We start from the raw sequence: 23245 nt of genomic DNA, 5'->3' as shown, positions 1-23245 counted from the left end.
GAGGGGTAGCGGGCAGGAAGGGGGTATTGGGCCTAGTGGTGGGGAGGGGGTCGGACCTCCCACTCCCTCGCCTGGGTCCCCCGATCTGCGCTCCCCCTCCAGCTTTAAATAGTTAAGTAGCAGCCGATAGTAAGAGGCACAGGCGGGGATGACTCACCTCTTCCGCGTTCCAGCGTGCGCTCCACTTACAATACACTGGGCGGAGTTGCAGTAAGTGACGTCAGTGGAGCGCACGCTGGAACGCGGAAGAGGTGAGTCATTTCCGCCCATGCCTCTCACTATCGGCTGCTACTTAACTATTTAAAGCTGGAGGGGAGCGCAGACCGGGGGACCCAGGCGAGGGAGGGGGGGTCTGACCCCCCTTCCCACCACTAGGCCCAATAACCCCTTCCTGCCCACTACCCCTCCAGCTCGGCAGCCCCCCACCCACAGCTTGGGGGGGGGCGGCAATTTTTTCTAAGTTTGCCTCAGGCGGCAAAAAGTCTACCACCGAGTGACATTGTAACACTGAAACTAACCCCTGGGTCCTGATCACATCATATCATGTGATCACATGTGATCGGGACACAGAAGACATGTCGGAAGTTCAGCTCCGTGCCGTGGGTGGAGGAGAAGCTGATTCAGCCATCCGGACAGGTAACTGTAACGGCTCACTGCCCACTCTGCATGGCTGTGCTAGACACAGCCGAGTTTACATGGCCCCGCTGCCATGACACAAGTTGTCTCAAACGAGACAACTCATGCAGGGCTGTTAAAAAGTTAACTTATATAGCACTTTGGGTGTTAATAGCATGTATGGGGGCTTTGCTATTACTAAATCAGCACAAAATTATTACGGTTACAAACAAAGGGAATTACGAAGTTTAACATTATGATTTTGCATCAATTGGGGATTACGAGGCAAAATTATGATCGTGCAAAATGTGTGTCCATCACTAGTATAGAGGGCATTAGTCACTTGTTCTACCAGAAACTCCATTGGTGATATTCAGCATGAGAGAAAATATAGCTAGGCTAAAAGAAAAAAACAAACAAACTAGAAATCTTCATTGTGCCAAGATGAAATTGTCCAAAATGCCAGAGCACTGGCCTGGAAGCAGATAGGGGATTATATCAGTGGTGCAACCAGTGGGTTGGATGATATATATCAGCAGAAAGGCAACCAGAATGATGAGTCTCCGATGGGGTCTGCAGGGACAGACGTCCCCTGAGTCACCTGGACTCAGAGAGTTTTTGATGCTGAAGAAGATACCTCTAACTGTTGTTCTTGGTTTTCTCGTTGTTGTTGTAGTTGTAGTTGTTTGGATTGGAATATTGGTCATGTTGGTCACGTTGTAGAATGTTACTTCCACATAGCTACTGATCCAGGCTTGATAGGCTGTGACCAGGGTGTACACCCCAGGGCGGTACGCTTTTGCACAGCCCTCTCCCCAGCTCACAATTCCAGCCTCGTACCAGACACCGCCAACTTTACATACAAGAGGTCCACCTGAGTCACCCTGAAAGATGGAAAACGGTCATCATCAGAAGAGAAATTGTGATAACACATTTGGCCTTCTGTGTGAAGATTCAACTATGCTGGAATCAAAATCATCGCTGACATGCTTGTACTTTGGCTATGCAATCAGTGATGCTCGGATGGAGGTCGTGATCGCGACTTGCCGTGATTTCACAACAATTTTTAGCTATCCGCCACGGGTATTTGTCGCCGTGGATCAATTTTCAATCACTAAAATCCACTTCGGCAGACCATGAATGAACGCATTCACGCTCGTGAAAAACAGCGCAGAAGCTGTAGTTAGGTTGTGATTAGCGGAAGTAGGCGGAAGTGACTTCCCTGGGCCAATCAGAGGCCCCCAGCCAGGCCCTAGCAACCAATCATAGGAGGGGAGGCTATGCCCTCCCTTCCTGTATACAAAGCGGTGGCCATTACAGAGCTCCATCCTTGCTAGACTCTGTGGCACTGAGAGAACATCTCCAGGCCATATTGCAGAAAGCAAGAGCTTTTTTGTGCCAAAAACCCAGCGTTTTCAGTCCTTACATTACTCTGATACTGTACTTATTAGTTGTATTCACAGTGGGTTGCAAAAGTATTCGGCCCCCTTGAAGTTTTCCACATTTTGTCATATTACTGCCACAAACATGAATCAATTTTATTGGAATTCCACATAAAAGACCAATACAAAGTGCTGTACACATGAGCAGTGGAACGAAAATAATACATGATTCCAAACATTTTTTACAAATATATAACTGCAAAGTGGTGTGTGCATAATTATTCGGCCCCCTTTGATCTGAGTGCAGTCAGTTGCCTATAGACATTGCCTGATGAGTGCTAATGACTAAATAGAGTGCACCTGTGTGTAATCTAATGTCAGTACAAATACAGCTGCTCTGTGAGGGCCTCAGAGGTTGTCTAAGAGAATATTGGGAGCAACAACACCGTGAAGTTCAAAGAACACACAAGACAGGTCAGGGATCAAGTTATTGAGAAATTTAAAGCAGGCTTAGGCTACAAAAATATTTCCAAAGCCTTGAACATCCCATGGAGCACTGTTCAAGTGATCATTCAGAAATGGAAGGAGTATGGCACAACTGTACACCTACCAAGACAAGGCCATCCACCTAAACTCACAGGCTGAACAAGGAGAGCGCTGATTAGAAATGCAGTCAAGAGGCCCATGGTGACTCTGGACGAGCTGCAGAGATCTACAGCTCAGGTGGGAGACTCTGTCCATAGGACAACTATTAGTCATGCACTGTACAACGTTGGCCTTTGTGGAAGAGTGGCAAGAAGAAAGGCATTGTTAACAGAAAGCATAGGAAGTCCCGTTTGCAGTTTGCCACAAGCCATGTGGGGGACACAGCAACCATGTGGAAGAAGGTGCTCTGGTCAGATGAGACCAAAATTGAACTTCTTGGCCAAAATGCAAAACGCTATGTGTGGCAGAAAACTAACACTGCACATCACTCTGAACACACCATCCCCACTGTCAAATATGGTGGTGGCAGCATCATGCTCTGGGGGTGCTTCTCTTCAGCAGGGACAGGGAAGCTGGTCAGAGTTGATGAGAAGATGGATTGAGCCAAATACAGGGCAAACTTGGAAGAAAACCTCTTGGAGACTGCAAAAGACTTGAGACTGGGGCGGAGGTTTACCTTCTAGCAGGACAATGACCCTAAACATAAAGCCAGGGCAACAATGGAATGGTTTAAAACAAAACATATCTATGTGTTAGAATGGCCCAGTCAAAGTCGAGATCTAAATCCAATTGAGAATCTGTGGCAAGATCTGAAACTGCTGTTCACAAACGCTGTCCATCTAATCTGACTGAGCTGGAGCTATTTGCAAAGAAGAATGGGCAAGGATTTCAGTCTCTAGATGTGAAAAGCTGGTAGAGACATACCCTAAAAGACTGGCAGCTGTAATTGCAGCAAAAGGTGGTTCTCAGGGCCGGATTTACCATAAGGCACTGTAGGCACGTGCCTACAGGCGCCTTATATTACAGAGGCGGCTTCCTCCCCTCCCCGAAGTTACCCCGCTGTGTGCAGTCAAGAGAGCCAAAGCGCCCCGCCTGGTATCGGAGCCAAAGCGCTGCACATGGTATCACTCATCCGCATGTTATCATGCCGATCATGTCTCCTGCTCTCTCCCCTTCCCTCCTGCTACAGTGTACTTCGGCCCAGCTGGTGTCCCAAGTAGCCGCTGTATCTACGTGCAGGGCAGGCGGGGGGAGTGGCACGGCACATTACTTTATGTGTCCACCTGACTGCTCCAGCCCTTCATTGATTCGGATTGTGGGCCAAGCTGGAGACTTCCGTGTTGCTGTTCTCTTGACTCTCCCCTCTGTATAACATTTGCTGAAAGCGGCCAGGCACATGCTGCTCGAGGAGGAAACCAGCCAGCTGATTTCACAGATGGACGTAGCAGGCAGCGTCTGCTGTAGAGGAATGTGGAGACAGGCTGCCTTGAAGAACGATCCCCTACCCCCCCTCTCCCTCCGTGTGCAGGCTGAGATGTCATCACAGGATTCACTGGTGAGAAGGGAGACACAGTGCAGGAGTGCAGCCTTTCTTAGCACTGTGTGGTCAGTGGGAGGGCAATGTGGCAGAGTAATAATATGCATATGGACATTTGGAATAGGTCAGGTATGCACTGCACTTTCAGTACAGTATACTCAGTAGCTCAACTGCAACAGCATAATAGTGTATTAGAAAATTAAACAGTCTCCTGCTCCTCTCCATGCCCTTTTTCTAGCTTTCTCTGCACATCTATATCTCTTCTCTCTCTCCCTCCTCCCTCCATCCCTCTTCTGTCTCTTTCTCCCTCTCCCCTCTTTCTTCCTCTCCCCCCCCCCCCTCTTCCCTCCCCCCCCCTGTCTCCCTCTCTCCCCCTCACTCTGTCCTACCTCTCCCTCTCTCCCTCTCTCTTCCCTCTCTCTTCTCCCTCTCTCTTCTCCCTCTCTTCCCCCCCCCCCTCTCTCTCCCTCTCCCCCCCCTCTCAGAACACCCTCATCTTTGACCTTCTGTCCACTCTTGTACTCTGTCTGCCTATTCTCTCTGCTCACTCTCTGTTTTCTTTCTGCCCCGCTCTCTCTTTTTGTGCCAAGCTTCTCTCTCTGCCCACAATTCTGTCTTCCCTGCTCTCACTGCCCTCTTGCCTACTGTTTAACCCCTACCTCTCAAAGGGTCACCATAGTTGCACAGGACAGTCTTCAGAGGAGCTCACAATCTAATTCCTGGTATAGTCATAGTCTAATGTCCTACCATGTTATCATTATGTATTTATTTAGCACTGACATCTTCTGCAGCACTTTATAGAGTACATAGTCATGTCATTGATTGTCCTCAGAGGAGCTCACAATCTAATCGTACTATAGTTGTAGTCTAATGTCCGTCTATATTATTTTTATGTATTTATATAGCGCCGACATCTTCTGCAGCACATTACAGAGTACATAGTCATGTCACTGGCTGTCCTCAGAGGAGCTCACAATCTAATCCTACCATAGTCATAGTCTAATGTTGTCTCATATTATTATTATTATTATTATTATTATTAATATGTATTTATATAGCACTGACATCTTCTGCAGCACTGTACAGAGTACATAGTCATGTCACTGACTGTCCTCAGAGGAGCTCACACTCTAATCCTACCATAGTCATAGTCTAATGCTGTCTCATATTATTATTATTATTATTATTATTTATTTATATAACACTGGCATCTTCTGCAGCACATTACAGAGTACATAGTCATGCCACTGACTGTCATCAGAGGAGCTCACACTCTAATCCTACCATAGTCATAGTCTAATGCTGTCTCATATTATTATTATTATTATTATTATTATTATTATGTATTTATATAACACTGGCATCTTCTGCAGCACATTACAGAGTACATAGTCATGCCACTGACTGTCATCAGAGGAGCTCACAATCTAATCCCTATCATAAAAATAGTCTAATGTCACACATTATTATTATTATTACTATTATTACTATTATTATTACTATTATTATTGTTATTATTAATAATAATAATAATTTATATAGCACTGACATCTACTGCAGTACTTTACAGAGTACATAGTCATGTCACAGGCAGATAATAAGAAGTAGAATCAAGCAATAGGTAGATTCTATTGATAGGAAGCTTTTTTTTTTATCAATAGAAAAATGATTAAAATTAAGTTAACTAAGGAACACCAGCGGTCAGTGCTGTATAAATACAGAATAATAATAATAGGGTAAGATTGATACCAATAATAATAATAAAAAATCCTTGTGATTTGTACAGGGCCATGGATTACCTTGCATTGGTTTATTTCAAGAAAAGGGGTGTGGCTTGTGCTGAGGGGCGGAGTTTAGGGCGCCAGAACTTTTGTGCCTATAGGCTCCTGAGCTCTAAATCCGGCCCTGGTGGTTCTACAAAGTATTGACTCAGGGGGCCGAATAATTACGCACACCCCACTTTGCAGTTATTTATGTGTAAAAAATGTTTGGAATCATGTATGATTTTCGATCCACTTCTCACGTGTACACCACTTTGTGTTGGTCTTTCATGTGAAATTACGATAAAATTGATTCATGTTTGTGGCAGTAATGTGACAAAATGTGGAAAACTTCAAGGGGGCCGAATACTTTTGCAACCCACTGTATTTAGCTAGCCAGTGAGTCATTGCTGTAGTTAGTGTAGTCAGAGTGTACTGGTGATTAGTGTGTTTAGCGCAGGCAGGCAGGGTCAGAGTGTACTGCTCACTTGTATTCAGCTAGCCAGTCATACACTTCAGCTACTACTTACAGACAATAACACTGCCACTGCCAGTGCTGTTTATTCAGTAAGTTTCGTGAGTGACATTGTGTACTGTGCTCATTGCTCACTGGTATTATTATTCATCTCATTTGGCAGTGATACCATTTCAAGTAAGGTTGTACTGTGCTCACTGCTCACTGGTATTATTCATCTCATTTGGCAGTGATACCCTTCAGTTATGTTGTACTGTGCTCACTGCTCACTGGTATTATTCATCTCATTTGGCAGTGATACCATTTCAGTTAGGTTGTACTGTGCTCACTGCTCACTGGTCTTAATGATCTCATTACCCAGTGATACCCTTCAGTTACGTTGCACTGTGCTCACTGCTCACTGGCATTAATCCTCTCATTACCCAGTGATACCCTTCAGTTACGTTGTACTGTGCTCACTGCTCACTGGTATTATTCATCTCATTTGGCAGTGATACCATTTCAGTTACATTGTACTGTGCTCACTGCTCACTGGCATTAATCATCTCATTACCCAGTGATACCCTTCAGTTATGTTGCACTGTGCTCACTGCTCACTGGTATTAATGATCTCATTACCCAGTGATACCCTTCAGTTACGTTGTACTCTGCTGACTGCTCACTGGTATTATTCATCTCATTTGGCAGTGACACCCTTCAGTTACGTTGTACTGTGCTCACTGCTCACTGGTATTATTCATCTCATTTGGCAGTGATACCCTTCAGTTACGTTGTACTCTGCTCACTGCTCACTGGCATTAATCATCTCATTACCCAGTGATACCCTTCAGTTATGTTGCACTGTGCTCACTGCTCACTGGTATTAATGATCTCATTACCCAGTGATACCCTTCAGTTACGTTGTACTCTGCTGACTGCTCACTGGTATTATTCATCTCATTTGGCAGTGACACCCTTCAGTTAGGTTGTACTGTGCTCACTGCTCACTGGTATTAATCATCTCATTAACCAGTGATACCCTTCAGTTACGTTGTACTGCTCACTGCACACTGGTATTATTCTGCTCATTAGCCAGTGATTCGCTTCAGTTACTATCTACAGACAGTCAGACTGCCACTGCAGTTCGTTCACCACGTTTCTTGAGCCCATCATGGGTTTTTCACAGACCTCCGCTGTGAGCAGCACTCCCAACAGCATCAACAGCCAACGCCCCACGCAAGTTGTGACATCCACCCCAGCAGCCAGTGGTTAGCAGCCATTGAGGAGATGATTGGGCCTGATGTGGAGGAGGAGGTCGGGCTCAGGCCAGCATCCCAAGTTTATGTTGAGAACGATGAGGGGTCTGTGTCTGGGGATGTTGGGGTGGCAGAGGTGGTGGTGGGGGGTCAGAGATGAGATATATGATGATGAAAATGATGATGATGATCAGGACCATCTGTATGTGCCTCAGACCCCGGAAAACATGTTGTATCATGAGTTTAGGTACTAAAATCTGCGTTCCCACTGCCCGGGTCCACGGATGCATATTTTTTGGGCAGCACTATCAAACTGTGGTACTGAGGTTTGTCCTCCTGACTCAGTCGATGCTAAAGTCTGCGTTCACACTGCCCGGGTCCACTGACAACTCTGCAGTCATGTCATTGCTATTGCTTCATATATATATATATATAAACCTGTCTGGGTCTTTTTGGCATCAGCCACTCATCCTGGTGGCCGCAGCGCAGCAGGGAAACCTCCAGCACATCCTCTGCTTGACAAAGGGTGGGGACACCCGAAACTGTTGCTACATTGTATCCTGTTGGCTCAATAAAGAGCTTTTGTGTGCTGCAAACCCTTGTGGAACTTTGTTGTATTTACTGAGGACCTGGGGAATCCTCTGTTTGCTTGCACACCTTCCCTCAGCTAGGGATATTCACGTGGAGCTGCTGATCCCTTGTGTATATATATATATATATATATATATATATATATATATATATACATATATATTTATATATATAAACCTGTCTGGGTCTTTTTGGAATCAGCCACTCATCCTTGTGGCCGCATTGCAGCAGGGAAACCTCCAGCACATCCCCTGCTTGGCCCACGTGCTGAATCTTGTGTTGCAGCGCTTCCTGCGCACCTACCAGGGGTTGAGCGACCTGCTGCAAGATGCCCGGGAGGTGGTACGGTTTTTCCGCCACTCAGCCACTGCCTCTGCACTCCTGTCCACCTTACAGCAGCAATATGACAAGCCACACTGCCTGATAATAGATATGCTAACTAACTTGCTGGAATTCAACTCGGGCCATGTTGGAGCGGCTGTGTCAACACAAGCTCGCTTTTAGAGCCTACATGTTAGACCAAGTGTCCCCAGCAACCAGCAAGTCCCCATCATCACTGCAACTCGGTGGACACTGATGCAGCAAGTATGCCTGGTGCTGAGTCCCTTTCTGGAGGCAACCAAGATGGTCAGATGAGGAGCGGGCCTCTGTGTGTCAGTGGGTGCCCATGGTTTGCCTGCTGGACCAGGCAATGTGCAATTTAATTGAGCATGAGGAGGCAGCTGGATAAGGAGCAGTTGGCAGTACAAGAGGGCTCACAGGTAGTGGAGGTGGTGGAGGAGTTGGAGGTCCCTAACCTGAATGCTGAGGAGGAGGAGCAGAGCGCCGCTGGTGTTGTACGGGGATGATGGTTTGAGAAGGACAACGCGGCACAGGAAGAGGACAGGCATGTGATATGGGACAATGAGAACGAGGTCACCGAGAAGCGCTCTCGGCTCTTCCACGCCTCTGTGGACAAACTCACCTTCCTGAAAATCACCCAGGCTTGGGCGGAAGGTGAGTTCCTGGCCCCTATTATCGGACGCAGGGGGACATGAAGTGGCTGCTGCAATGTGTTAACCATGCCTGCCTTTGCAAAGAAAATTACAACCTCCCTACCTTGGTTCATTTTTTTGGCTGTGGTACTACCAGTGAGTTGCCATGGTCCTTCTGTGCTGCTGAACTGACCGTCCGCTTTGTCCTCCTGACTCAGTCGCTACTTCACTCTGCGTTCACACTGCCCGGGTCCACTGACACATCTAATTTTTTGGGCAGCACTATCAAACTGTGGTACTACCAGTGAGTTGCTATGGTCCTTCTGTGCTGCCGCACTGACCGTCCGCTTTGTCCTCCTGACCCAGTCGCTACTACACTCTGCATTCACACTGCCCGGGTCCACTGATGCATCTAATTTTTTGGGAAGCACTATTACACTGTGGTACTACCAGTGAGTTGCCATGGTCCTTCTGTGCTGCCAAACTGACCGTCCGCTTTGTCCTCCCTACTCAGTCGCTACTACACTCTGCGTTCAAACTGCCCGGGTCCACTGACAACTCTGTTGTCATGTCATTGCTAATCGCTGCAAAAAAATAAATAAATAAAAATTACAAAAACCTCTTTGGGTCTTTTTGGTGTCAGCCACTCATCCTCCTCCAGTGATACCATCACTGACAAAAGCCATTGGAACTCACCTTCACCTCTGTGATTGCTTAACGTGTATTTCCCTGTTTAAAACCAATTATTACCAATTAACAGCCCATTTAAAGTGTTGATTTCACTGTAGAATCCATTTTCTCAAAAACAAAAAATTATTTTGGCAATTTTTTTGGTTTAAGTTGTAGCCCCTTAGCACCTTGATAATCCATGCAATTTAGGGGATTGTAGCTTTGCTATTAACGTTAAAAGAAAATCCGGATCCGGACGTGGATCCGGCCATGATTGCCTCATTCATGACCGAAAATCTGTGTCACAATACGGAACCAATCACGCCGGAGGCGGATGTTTTTTTGGGCAACGGCTGTGGTTGCCGAATTCGTGGATCGGGACATCCGAGCATCACTATATGCAACACTGTTTTCATTGCTGTTTTACGTACTTCTCCTTATTGATTGCCCCTAACTTAACTTATACCTCTCTAATCCTACTTTATACCTAAAAATTAGCACAGCTGCCGGCAAAGGTCCCAAAGGTGGACTTTGCACCTGACCCACCACCTCTGCATTGTCCTGGAGTTCCTCTAATGCCCCATACCGCGTCCTCTATTACTTCACTATAGTGATGATACCCTTTGTTGTTTTTCAGTGCCATTCATTGATTACTATTGTCCTCTGATGTCCCCTACAATGCCCTGCATTTCCCACTGTTATATTCTTAGCCTTCAATGCTTCCTTCAGTGCCCTCCATTTTATCCCTGTAAACTCGTCATGGGGTCCCTTCTACAATTCTGGGGTGTCTTCTCCAATCCTTTAGAGGTTTTCTCTACAGGCCCATAGTTAAAACCATATTTCTTCTTTGGATCTCTGAACATCTGGGGTTGACCTCTGTACCACTTCTGGAATTTCTGGCACACTACTTCTTGGGTCACTTACCTGGCAGGAGTCCTTCCCTCCATCGGTGTAACCAGAACAGATCTTATCACTTTGGACAATTACAGTGCTGGCACTTTGTGATGACCCATTATGGTACAATCTATCACACGTACTGTAGTCAATAAGTGGGGTCATGACCTCCTGGAGAGTCCCATTCACAGGAAACGATCCTGTCAAGGAACAGGAATAATCATTAAAAATTCAGTGTCATATACATACATCAACATTAAAGACAATCGCTTCTTGAAACAAGGGGCTTGATGCAGGGAGTGGCGCACAGGGAGCGCAAGGCAATTGTATCTACTTGTATTAATAGCGTGATTAATAGAGTGTTTAACAGAATGTTTTTAGTCCTTTAGAGTGTTCCAGGAGCATGATGTACTCACAGTGGTGAAGGCCAACTTCATAGGCTGTTTGTAGTCTCTGCCAGGGCTGGATTTGTACTTTTTACCACCCAAGGCCAGCTATCTCCAGCCGCCCCATGACAACAGAGGGGTTAGAATAGGCTTAAGATGGGAAAGAGGGGTGGTTAGGAATACTGAGAGATCAGTTGAACGGGGTTAAGCATTTCTAACATTCATGCAATAGTAATGTAATTGCGATTAGGGAAGTTTAAAGCAGTGCTGGTCATCCAGATTCCGGATATCCGGTTAACCCGGATATCCGACCATTTTTACGCTATCCGACCGGATTCGGATTCCAGATATTTGGGCCCAAATCTGGGTAGCTATCTGCGGATATTTGGACGCATAACCTAGATATCCGTGGATATCCGCAAATATCTGGATCGGAAATACTGTAACTAAGGTGTTGACGTCCTGGAGCCAATCAGAGAGCTCCCAGCAGAAGCCCTAGCAACCAATCACAGAAGGGAACCCTGGCCAGCCCCACCTGACCTCATTGAGCCAATCAGAGGCCTCCCAGCCTAAGCCCTGGCATCCAATCACAGAAAGGAACACTGGCCAGCCTCCCTGTGTAATAAGGAGGGCTGACATGATGAGACATATTGTCCTTAGCTTGCTGAAGGCACACTGAGAGACATGTTCCAGTGCTGCTACTGACATACCAAGTGTGTACACAGTGATAAACATAAAGCTGTTCAGCGATTAACCCTTCACTATCACTACACTATTGTTAAATGTTAATTAGCTTGATTGATGTCATTGTCTGACAATCAGAGTGTGTGCTGTGCTCCATTGCTCTTGGACTGGCCTACCAAGGGCTGTACACACAGTGATAAGCTGTTCAGTGATTAACCCCTTCACTATCACTACACTATTCTGAAATTGGTAATTAGCTTGATTTCATTGTGTGACAGACAGTCAGAATGTGAGCTCCAGTGCTGCTGCAGCTGCTATGTGTTTGTGTGTGTGCCACGTGCAAAGTGCAAAGTGCTACGTCATGTGCAAATTGACATGCAAAGTGAAACGTGCAAGGTGCAAAGTCACGTGCAAAGTGCCACGTGCAAAGTGCAAAGTCACGTGCAAAGTGCAACGTGCAAAGTGCCATGAGCACAGTGCAAAGTCACGTGCAAAGTGCCACGTGCAAAGTGCAAAGGCACGTGCAAAGTGCAAAGTACAAAGTGCCATGTGCAAAGTGCAAAGTCACGTGCAAAGTGCAAAATGCCACATGGCACTTTGCACGTGGCACTTTGCACGTGACTTTGCACTTTGCACTTTGCACGTGACTTTGCACTTTGCACGTTGCACTCTGCACGTGACTTTACACGTGGCACTTTGCACGTGGAACTTTGCACATGGCACTTTGCACATGGCACTTTGCACTTTGCACGTGGCACTTTGCACGTGACTTTGCATGTGGCACTTTGCACGTGACTTTGCACTTTGCACGTGGCACTTTGCACTTTGCACCTGGCACTTTGTACTTTGCACGTGACACTTTGCACGTCACTTTGCACGTGGCACTTTGCACTTTGCATGTGACTTTGCACTTTGCACGTGGCACTTTGCACGTGGCACATGACTTTGCACTTTGCACGTGGCACTTTGCACTTGGCACTTTGCACATGGCACTTTGCACGTGGCACTTTGCACGTGGCACTTTGCACGTGACTTTGCACTTTGCACGTGGCACTTTGCACTTTGCATGTGGCACTTTGCACTTTGCACGTGACTTTGCATGTGGCACTTTGCACTTTGCATGTGTCAGGTGGCACATGCAAAGTTCCAAATGCCAAGTGCCACGTGCCAAGTGCCGCGTGCCACTGCCAAGTGCAATGTCCGGCATGCTCCTGGCAGACATTACACCTGCTGCTGCTGCATTGCCCTGCTCCTGCTGCCTTTGCTGCTCCCACCGCCAGGGTACCTTACTTTACACGTGGCACTTTGCACATGGAACTTTGCACATGGCACTTTGCACGTGGCACTTTGCACATGGTACTTTGCACTTTGCACGTGGCACTTTGCACGTGACTTTGCATGTGGCACTTTGCACGTGACTTTGCACTTTGCACCTTGCACTTTGCACCTGACACTTTGTACTTTGCACGTGACACTTTGCACGTCACTTTGCACGTGACTTTGTACTTTGCACGTGGCACTTTGCATGTGGCACTTTGCATATGACTTTGCACGTGACACTTTGCACTTTGCACTTTGCACGTGTCAGGTGGCACGTGCAAAGTTGCAAATGCCAAGTGCCACGTGCCAAGTGCCATGTGCCACTGCCAAGTGCAACGTCCGGCATGCTCCTGGCAGACATTTCACCTGCTGCTGCTGCATTGCCCTGCTCCTGCTGCCTTTGCTGCTCCCACCGCCAGGGTACCTGACTTTGCACGTGGCACTTTGCACGTGGAACTTTGCACATGGCACTTTGCACGTGGCACTTTGCATATGGCACTTTGCACTTTGCACGTGGCACTTTGCACTTTGCACGTAACTTTGCATGTGGCACTTTGCACGTGACTTTGCACTTTGCACCTGGCACTTTGCACGTGACACGTTGCACGTCACTTTGCACTTTGCACGTGACTTGCACTTTCCACGTGGCACTTTGCATGTGGCACTTTGCACTTTGCACGTGACTTTGCACGTGACACTTTGCACTTTGCACGTGTCAGGTGGTACGTGCAAAGTTCCAAATGCCAAGTGCCACGTGCCACTGCCAAGTGCAACGTCCGGCAGGGGGGCAGACGTTACACCTGCTGCTACTGCATTGCCCTGCTCCTGCTGCCTTTGCTGCTCCCACCGCCAGGGTACCACAGGCCACTGCTACTGTGCTGATACCACCTATATTTAACCCAAAACACAACTGCTGCATAATTTTTTGGAGATGTCTGGGCTGAAAACTGTCATGTCCTAGTTGTGCGGTTGGACTTTGGACACAATGTGGGCTGCACGACCGCTGTCTGGAACCTAGGCCTGATGTTAATTGACAGCAGGGACGTAGGAATAGAGATAGCTACATATACTACATCATTAGGCTAAACTTTGACCCTTTACATCACAGTCAGCAGACACATGGCAGCCAATCAGGCTACACTCCCTCCTGGAGCCTCACCCCCCCCAATAAAAGGCAGCTGCAGAGATAGGGAAGGTTTAGTTAGGCGTTTGTAGCTTGCTCCTAGCTGATATTTGTTGCTGAAAAAAAAAGCACCACCAAAACAGCTTTTTTGAGAGCTAATGTTCTTGTGAAGTGTTTTTGTGTGTGTGTGTGTGTGTGTGTGTGTGTGTGTGTGTGTGTGTGTGTGTGTGTGTGTGGCCCACTGCACTGCATTATACAGCCCTGCTGTGTGTCGCAGCTGGCCCTTGCTAATTGCTATACTGTGCCAGGGCCATCACATTCAGTGTATACCTTTCACTGGCACTGGACCTGTGTGTGTGACAGCTGCACAGTGTATTGTGTAATACCACCAGTCCAAGCATACCTGCACCTGGCTGTGACCGCACTAATTATATTATATACCAGCAGTCAGTGCATTCATTTTCACTGGACCTCGGTGTGTGTGTGTGTGTGTGACAGCTGCACATTGTATTGTGTAATACCACCAGTCCGTGCTTACCTGTAACTGCACCTGTGATCGCACATTGTATTATATACCAGCAGTCACTGCATACCTTTTATTGCGCCTGTGTGACAGCTGCACATTGTTCTACCAGTAGGCACTGCACACCTTGTACTGCACCTGTCTGTGTGAGTGCACATTGTTATACCAGTTATACCATTGTTATAAACATTGATATAACAGTCCGTGCATGCCTGTTGACTGCACCTGTGACCACACATTGTATTATATACCAGCAGTCACTGCATACCTTTTACAGCACCTGTGTGACAGCTGCACATTGTTCTACCAGAAGTCACTGAATACCTTTTAGTGCAGCTGTGTGACAGCTGCACATTGTTCTACCACCAGTCACTGCATACCTTTTACTGCACCTGTGTGACAGCTGCACATTGTTATACCAGCAGTCACTGCATACCTTTTACTGCACCTGTCTGTGTGACTGCACATTGTCATACGAGTTATACCATTGTAATACACATTGTTATACCAGACCTGTTAACTGCACCTGTGACCGCACATTGTATTAAATACCAACAGTCACTGCATACCTTTTACTGTGTCTGTGTGACAGCTGCACATTGTTCTACCAGTAGTCACAGCACACCTTGTACTGCACCTGTCTGTGTGACTGCACATTGTTATACCAGTTATACCATTGTTATAAACATTGATATACCAGTCCGTGCATGCCTGTTGACTGCACCTGTGACCACACATTGTATTATATACCAGCAGTCACTGCATACCTTTTACAGCACCTGTGTGACAGCTGCACATTGTTCTACCAGAAGTCACTGAATACCTTTTAGTGCACCTGTGTGACAGCTGCACATTGTTCTACCACCAGTCACTGCATACCTTTTACTGCACCTGTGTGACAGCTGCACATTGTTATACCAGCAGTCACTGCATACCTTTTACTGCACCTGTCTGTGTGACTGCACATTGTCATACGAGTTATACCATTGTAATACACATTGTTATACCAGACCTGTTAACTGCACCTGTGACCGCACATTGTATTAAATACCAACAGTCACTGCATACCTTTTACTGTGTCTGTGTGACAGCTGCACATTGTTCTACCAGTAGTCACAGCACACCTTGTACTGCACCTGTCTGTGTGACTGCACATTGTTATACCAGTTATACCATTGTTATAAACATTGATATACCAGTCCGTGCATGCCTGTTGACTGCACCTGTGACCACACATTGTATTATATACCAGCAGTCACTGCATACCTTTTACTGCACCTGTGTGACAGCTGCACATTATTCTACCAGCAGTCACTGCATACCTTTTACTGCACCTGTGTGAGTGTGACTGCACATTGTATTAGTCAAGTCAGGGCATACCTCTCCCCCAATTTGGACAAAACAAGAGGCAGAGCCAGAGGCAGGCCACCCGGCAGGTCTGTTCAAGGTCGTGCTGACGGGATTTTGTGTGGCCGTGGACCAAAGTACAGTGCTCAGAAGCCAGGCACGTGCCATCAACTCCCAAGATTGTCAGGACGTACTTGACTATTTAACACAGAAAACCTAATCTTCCGCAGCCACCAGCGCTACTACAAGCACCACATCCGCTGCATTTGACACTTCGCAGGAGTTATTTGGTGAGGAATTAACTGATTCACAGCCATTATTGTTACAACAAGATGAATGTACAAAGCAAGTTATAACACCTCATATGTCTGAGTTATGCGTCACTATGGACGTAGGGTGTGAGGAGGCGGAAAAGTAACTGCTGTTGGTGCAGTTTTGGAAGTGTCTGATACAAGCAAAGCTGTGGAGGATGATTACTATGATGATGATTATGATGATACTGTAATGGATGTCACATGAATTCCCAATAGAGGAGATGAACAGCGGGACAGTTCAGAGGGGGAGTCAGAGAGGAGTAGGAGGAGACGAGTTGCTGAAAGAAGCAGGGGGAGCTCGTCATCAGAAACAGCTGGTGGCAGTGTCCGGCGGCATGTATTGCCACCTATGGACAGCCAGCCAACATGCCCTTCGACGTCAGCTGCTGACGCCACCACCAAAGTGCCATCATCCCAGGGCTCAGCGGTGTCTACATTTTTTTGTGCGTCTGTCTCAGATGAGAGCAATGCCATCTGTACTCTCTGCCACCAAAAATTGAGCCGTGGAAAGGTCTTGACCTGTGTAGGGACAAGTGCCTTACGAAGGCACATGCTGAAAAAGCACAAACAGCAATGGGAAGACCACCTGAGGAAAAGCAGCACACAAAAGCAAAGCCACCCTCCTTCTCCTCTTCCTCCTTCAGGTACAGCATCTTCCTCCGCTTTCTCCCTTGCACCTTCACAGCCACCATCCTCCACTACGCCTCTCACCTTGAGCGGTTCCTGCTCCTCTGCCCACAGCAGCTAGGTGCCCATGAAGGAAATCTTTGAGTGGAAAAAGCCAATGTCTGCTAGTCACCCCCTTGCCCGGCATCTGACAGCTGGCTTGGCGGAACTGTTAGCTCCCCAGCTGTTACCATACCAGCTGGTGGACTCTGAGGCCTTCCAAAAAATTGTGACGATTGGGACACCACACCTTGGAAGATACCAGGCCGCAATTATTTCTCAAAAAAGGCAATACTCAAACTGTACTATGAAGTTGAAAGGCAAGTGGTGTCATCTCTGGCACACAGCTTTGGATCAAGGGTCCATATGACTACTGATGCCTGGTCTGCAAAGCACGGTCAGGGCAGGTACATTACTTATACAGCACATTGGGTCAACCTGGTGACCGCTGGCAAGCAGGGAGTACGTGGCTGTGCAGCAGACCTAATTGTGACACCTCCACGACTTGCAGGCAGGCCTGCTGCCACCTCCTCTCCTTCTCCTCCTACTCCTCCTGCTACATCCTCTTCACTGTCGTCCTCCTCGGCTGAGTGGCAGTGCTACTCTACTGGTGCTGCAATCTCCTCTCCAACTACACACCCCAAGCTTCTCAGGGCCTATGCTGCATGCCAGGTATGACGGTGTCACGCCATCTTGGACATGTCTTGCCTCAAAGCCGAGACCCGAGAGTCACACCGGACCAGCACTCCTGGCCGCTTTGAAGAAACAGGTGGATCAGTGGCTGACCCCGCACCAACTAGAGATCGGCAACGTGGTGTGTGACAATGGCAGCAATCTCCTTTTAGCTTTGAGTTTGGGGAAGTTGACACATGTACCCTGCATGGCACATGTGCTGAATCTCATATTACAAAGTTTACCCAGGCTTAAAGGAGGTCCTGAAGCAGTCCAGGAAGGTTTGTGGGCATTTCAGGCATTCCTACACGGCCATGGCGTGCTTGGCCGATATTCAGCAGAGGAACAACTTGCCAGTAAGGCGCTTGATTTGTTATAGCCCGACTCGCTGGATTTCTACCCTTCTGATGTTCGACTACCTGCTACAACAGGAGAAATTTGTCAACGAATATATGTACAGCTACGGTGCTAAGGCAGGCTCTGGGAAACTGGGCATTTTGTTGCCGAGGTACTGGACACTCATGCGGAATGCCTGCAGGCTCATGCGTCCGTTTGATGAGGTGCCGAACCTGGTGAGTCGCAGTGAAGGCACTATCAGCAACTTGATCCCAAATGCTTTCTTCCTGGAGCGTGCCGTGCGCAGACTGGTGGATCAAGCTGTAGAGGAGCGTGACCAGGAAGAGGAGGAAGAGTTGTGGGAACCAGAACCAGATTTGTCGTCAACACCTGCGACAGCACAGAGGAGGAGGGGGAGGAGGGGGAGGAGTCATGTGGGGAAGAGGAGTAAGATGAGGAAGGTGTTTTTTTGGGGGGAGGAGACGGAAGAACAACCGCAGCAGGCGTCTTAGGGGGCTTGTGCTGCTCAACTTTCCCGTGGTATTGTTGGTGGCTGGGGGGAGGACAACTTACCTGACATCACTGAGGAAGAGCAAGACGAGATGACTAGGTTGGCATCTGAGTTTGTGCAGATGGGGTCTTTCATGCTGTCCAGCCTGTTGAGGGACCCCCATATAAAAAAACTCAATGACCTGTACTGGGTGGCAACGCTACTAGACCCTCGGTATAAGCACAAAGTGGCGGAGATGTTACAAAGGTGCCACTGCCAGTAATCCTGCTCTTCCTACCATGTCCACGCTGCCAAGGACAGGACGCTCCAGCGATCTCATGGTGATGTCGGACATGCGCACATTCTTTGGTCCAACGCCTCACCTTAGCCCTTCCAGATCCACCCTCCATTAATGCCTCGACCAGCAGGTAGCCGACTACCTGGCCTTAAAGGGAACCTAAACTTAGGAGGATAAGGATTTTTCCTTTTAGAATAATACCAGTTGCCTGACTCTCCTGCTGATCCTGTGTCTATAATACTTTCAGCCACACCCCTCTACAAGCATGCAGATCAGGTGCTCTGACTGAAGTCAGACTGGATTAGCTGCATGCTTGATTCAGGTGTGTGATTCAGCCACTACTGCAGCCAAAGAGATAAGCAGGACTGCCAAGCAACTGGTATTGTTTAAAAGGAAACATCCATATCCCTCTCAGTTTAGGTTCCCTTTAACTGTGGATGTAGACACTCTGAACAGTGATGAACCCCTGGACTACTGGGTGCGCAGGCTTGATCTGTGGCCAGAGCTGTCACAATTTGCCATCCAACTTCTGGTTTGTCCTGCCTCAAAAACAATTGTGAAAAGACCTTATAGTTTTTGAGCAAATCAATTTCAAAGTTTCATAGGAAAAATGGTTTTAAACTGTGTAAAATGACACTGCTGCAGTACAGGTTACTGCATTCCGAGTTCTGTATACATATTGTATACATTTCATGAAAACAAACAGCGTGGGGTCACCCCTACAGAGCCTTTTCAACCCCTTGTCTACCATGCAGGCTGGGATAGCCAGAATGCGGAGTCCCGGCCACGTGGGGCTTCGCACCCTGAGCTATACCAGCCCGCATGGTCCATGGTATGGGGGGGCTCCGGGGGGGAGGGGCAGCTAAGCCTTCCCCTCCCAGCCAGAGCCCTTGTCCAATCCATGGACAAGAAGCTCTTCCCCACCTCCGGTGCCCCAGGAGGAGGTGGGGGCCACCGACGTCCTGGGGATTTCATGGTGCCATACGAGGGTCCCCTTTAACAAGCTGATCACCAGAGGCCACCCCCTCCCCTGGAGAAATTAGTATAATGGTACACACTATCCCTTACCCATTTCCACAAAGAGTTAAAAAAAGAAATAAAAACATGACAATGAGAAAAAGTCCTTTATTGTTCTAGATTAACCAGGCATATTCACCTTGCGATAATCCCACGCCAGTATCCTCAGGAGTGGTCCCACGCCAGTATCCTCTAAGACATTCCACCAACCTCCCACACCGACGAACTCCAGGCCACTGAATGGCCACAGTCAGCCTTTGCATCTGTATAGCAGAGGCTGCGAACACAAAAATTTTGCCCTTTGAAATTTCGGCAATCGCTAGAGGCCACACTAGAGTGACAAAACCAGCCATTTTTCACATAGATGGTGGGTCCAGGTGACCAGAGCAGGAGGTGCCCTGGTCCCCTGGACCCACCCATTCATGTGAAATAACGCTCATTCTGACACTCTGAGGTGGCATCTGGGGAACGGGGATTCCCCAGCAGCCATTTTGTTTGTGGCACTGTTTGCCAAAAATTCTTGTTTCAGAAAACAATTTTTGTGTTTCTAGCTTGTGCAATACAGATTGTAGAGGCTGTCTACAGCCATTCAGCCCTGGGAGTTGGGCGGTTGCGTGGGACCTCCTAAGAGGATACTGGCGTGGGACCACTTCTGAGGATACTAGCGTGGGATTATCACAAGGTAAGTATCCCATTCCCTGGTCAATCTAGAACATAAAAGGACTTTTTTTTCATTGTTGTGTTTTTGTTTTGTTTTTTAACTCTGTGGAAATGGGGCGACCTCCGGTGATCCGCTTGTTAAAGGGGACCCCCGGATGGCACCATGAACCCCACCAGGATGTCGGTGGCCCCCACCTCCTCCTGGGGCACCGGAGGTGGGGAAGAGCCCCTTGACCATGGATTGGACAAGGGCTCTGGGGGAGAGGGGAAGGCTTAGCCGCCCCTCTCCTCCATCGCCCCTCCATACCATGGACCATGCGGGCTGGTATAGCTCAGGGTGCGGAGCCCCAGGCGGCCGGGACTCCGCATTCTGGCTATCCCAGCCTGCATGGGAGACAAGGGGTTACAGTAGGGGGGACCCCACACTGTCTGTTTTCGTAAAATGTATACAATATGTATACAGAACTCGGAATGCAGTAACCTGTACTGCAGCAGTGTCATTGTACACCTTTTAAAACCATTTTTCCTATGAAACTTTGAAATCTATTTGCTCAAAAACTACAAGGTCTTTTCACAATTTTTTTTTAACTTGTTCCTACTCATCTGCTTAACATACATGCCAAAAATGGTGATGATAGCATGTACGGGGGCTTTACAATTACCCGTGGAAGTTGGCACCATTTAATTCAATAGAAATGCACTAGGAACACGAAAATTCGGAACACGAATTTGGTCTGCTTTATTGTGGACAGACCAAATTCGATCAGCTGGATGGACACTGTTGTTCTGTCATTGAGCTACCTCGGCCCGGCGACCATATGGGCTTGAAAACCTCCATCGCCTGCACTCTCGCCATGGCGCGCACCACTCCAGCACGACCATCACTACACAAACAGCTGTTTGCGGTGCGTTACACAGTGCGTTTGGTCTGTCAGTGTGAAGCAGTACTCTAATTACACTACCTGCTGATCTCTGTATACACACGCAAGATGTTTTCAAGTACCAATTTAGCAATGCAATGTGATTTCTGCCCTTTAGGGATTATAACCCTGCTGTGCATCAAATCCGCAATTTTCCCCGGGACTTTTGTGTATCCCACTCTGCCATGCCTTCCTCCAGGTGTTAGACCCCTTGAAAGATCTTTTCCATCACTTTTGTGGCCAGAAACAGTGTTTGTAGTTTTGAAAGTTTGCCTCCCCATTGAAGTCTATTGCAGTTCGCATTGTTCACGCAAACGCGAACTTTTGTGGAAGTTCTCGTTCAAGGTTCGCAAACCTAAAATCGGAGTTTGAAGCCATCTCTACCTATAATAGCCAATTAAAATTTGCCTGTTGATTTTTAAGGGGAATATTTAAATTGCTGCCATTTTTACACTGTTAACCATTTCAGCCGCCCAGACGTGATCCTCACGTCCAGGTGGCTGCTCTGACACAGTGCCGTGCTTCAGCGCGCTCCCGCTCGCGATTGCGGGCACGCCCCCGTGTCCCCATGCTGTCCCCTGGTAGCCCTGGGATCAGTGAACGGGAACATGGTTCCCAATCACCTGTCCCCAGCAGAAAAAACAAAGTGCTTTTACCAGAGGCCGCAGTCTTTCTGAAAAAAAATGTTTCCCCGTCCTCCTCGTGCTTCCAGGTTTGCGAGAAGCACAAGATGAAAAAAAAAATTCAAGGTGGCCATCTTGTGGCCAAATAGTAAAACTACATCTACAAACATTTTTGAAGGGACTTTACACAGATTTTAACATTTAAAATTAACTGTTTATTTCCCACACCAAAACATTACCTAAATAAAATTTTTAATGGAAAAAAAAAATTACAATAAAAAAAACAAAACATAAATAGTTACCTAAGGGTCTGAACTTTTTAAATATGCACGTGAAGGGGGTATACTATAAACATTTTTTAAATTATAAGCTTGGAAATAGTGATGGACGCAAAATGGAAAAAATGCACCTTTATTTCCAAATAAAATATTGGCGCCATACATTGTGATGGGGCCAAAATTTAAATGGTGTCATAACCGAGACAAACGGGCAAATAAAATACATAGGTTTTAATCATGGTAGCATGGATTATTTTAAAGCTTTAATGGACGAAAACTGAGAAATAATTATTTTTTTCAATTTTTTTCTTATTAATTCCTTTAAAATGCATTTATAAAAAAATATTTCTTAGCAAAATGTACCACCCAAAGAAAGCCTAATTAGTGGCGGAAAAAGCAAGCTATAGATTAATAACTTGTGATAAGTAGTGATGACGTTATTAGTGAATGAATGGGAGGTGAAAATTGCTCTGATGCATAAGGTGAAAAATCCCTGCGGGCTGAAATGTTTAATAGCAGATGCCTCAAACCTGCTACAGTTGGTCATTGGGGCACTGGGGTGCAAATGCTGGAGAGGGGGCAGAGCCACAAACAGCCAATGTGATTTTTTTAACTTCTATGGGAATATACAAATGATTGATGCCAAAGACCCCAAAGCTCACAAACTTGGCCATTGAGTGTTTGTGTGTTAGGGTTAGAAAATGTGGGCGGAGTAAACACCAGCCAAATACATACCCAGGCAACGCTGGGTCATCAGCTAGTGTCTAAGGGAACCTAAACTGAGAAGGCTGCTAAGTGGGAGCAGCTGACCGAAAATGAATTAAATTAGTACATAGCAAAGAAATGAACAGCGCTACTTAAAAACAGATTAGTGCCTACCTGCAAGAGAGAGCAAGCCCCACTTGTGGGATAAAATACACACCTAGCATACACATAACCTGTCTACCACTAGAGGATGTTGGTTTCCTGT

At 47.1% G+C, this 23245-nt stretch overlaps 1 protein-coding gene across 1 annotated transcript in view; it reads right to left on the bottom strand.

The window, feature by feature from the left end:
• Positions 1–23245, bottom strand: part of LOC137526008 (transmembrane protease serine 9-like) — a 222203-nt gene that overhangs the window by 184385 nt on the left and 14573 nt on the right. Inside the window, exons 4-5 of the mRNA XM_068247217.1 lie at positions 10649–10818; positions 1253–1499 (exon numbers count right to left, since the gene is read on the bottom strand). Coding sequence (XP_068103318.1) covers positions 1253–1499; positions 10649–10818 — 417 coding nt within the window. The remainder of the gene's footprint in view (positions 1–1252; positions 1500–10648; positions 10819–23245) is intronic.

This window comes from Hyperolius riggenbachi, chromosome 7, assembly GCF_040937935.1.
Source record: "Hyperolius riggenbachi isolate aHypRig1 chromosome 7, aHypRig1.pri, whole genome shotgun sequence".
NCBI classification, from domain to species: Eukaryota; Metazoa; Chordata; class Amphibia; order Anura; family Hyperoliidae; genus Hyperolius; species Hyperolius riggenbachi.
This window is presented reverse-complemented; position numbering and strand designations above follow the sequence as displayed.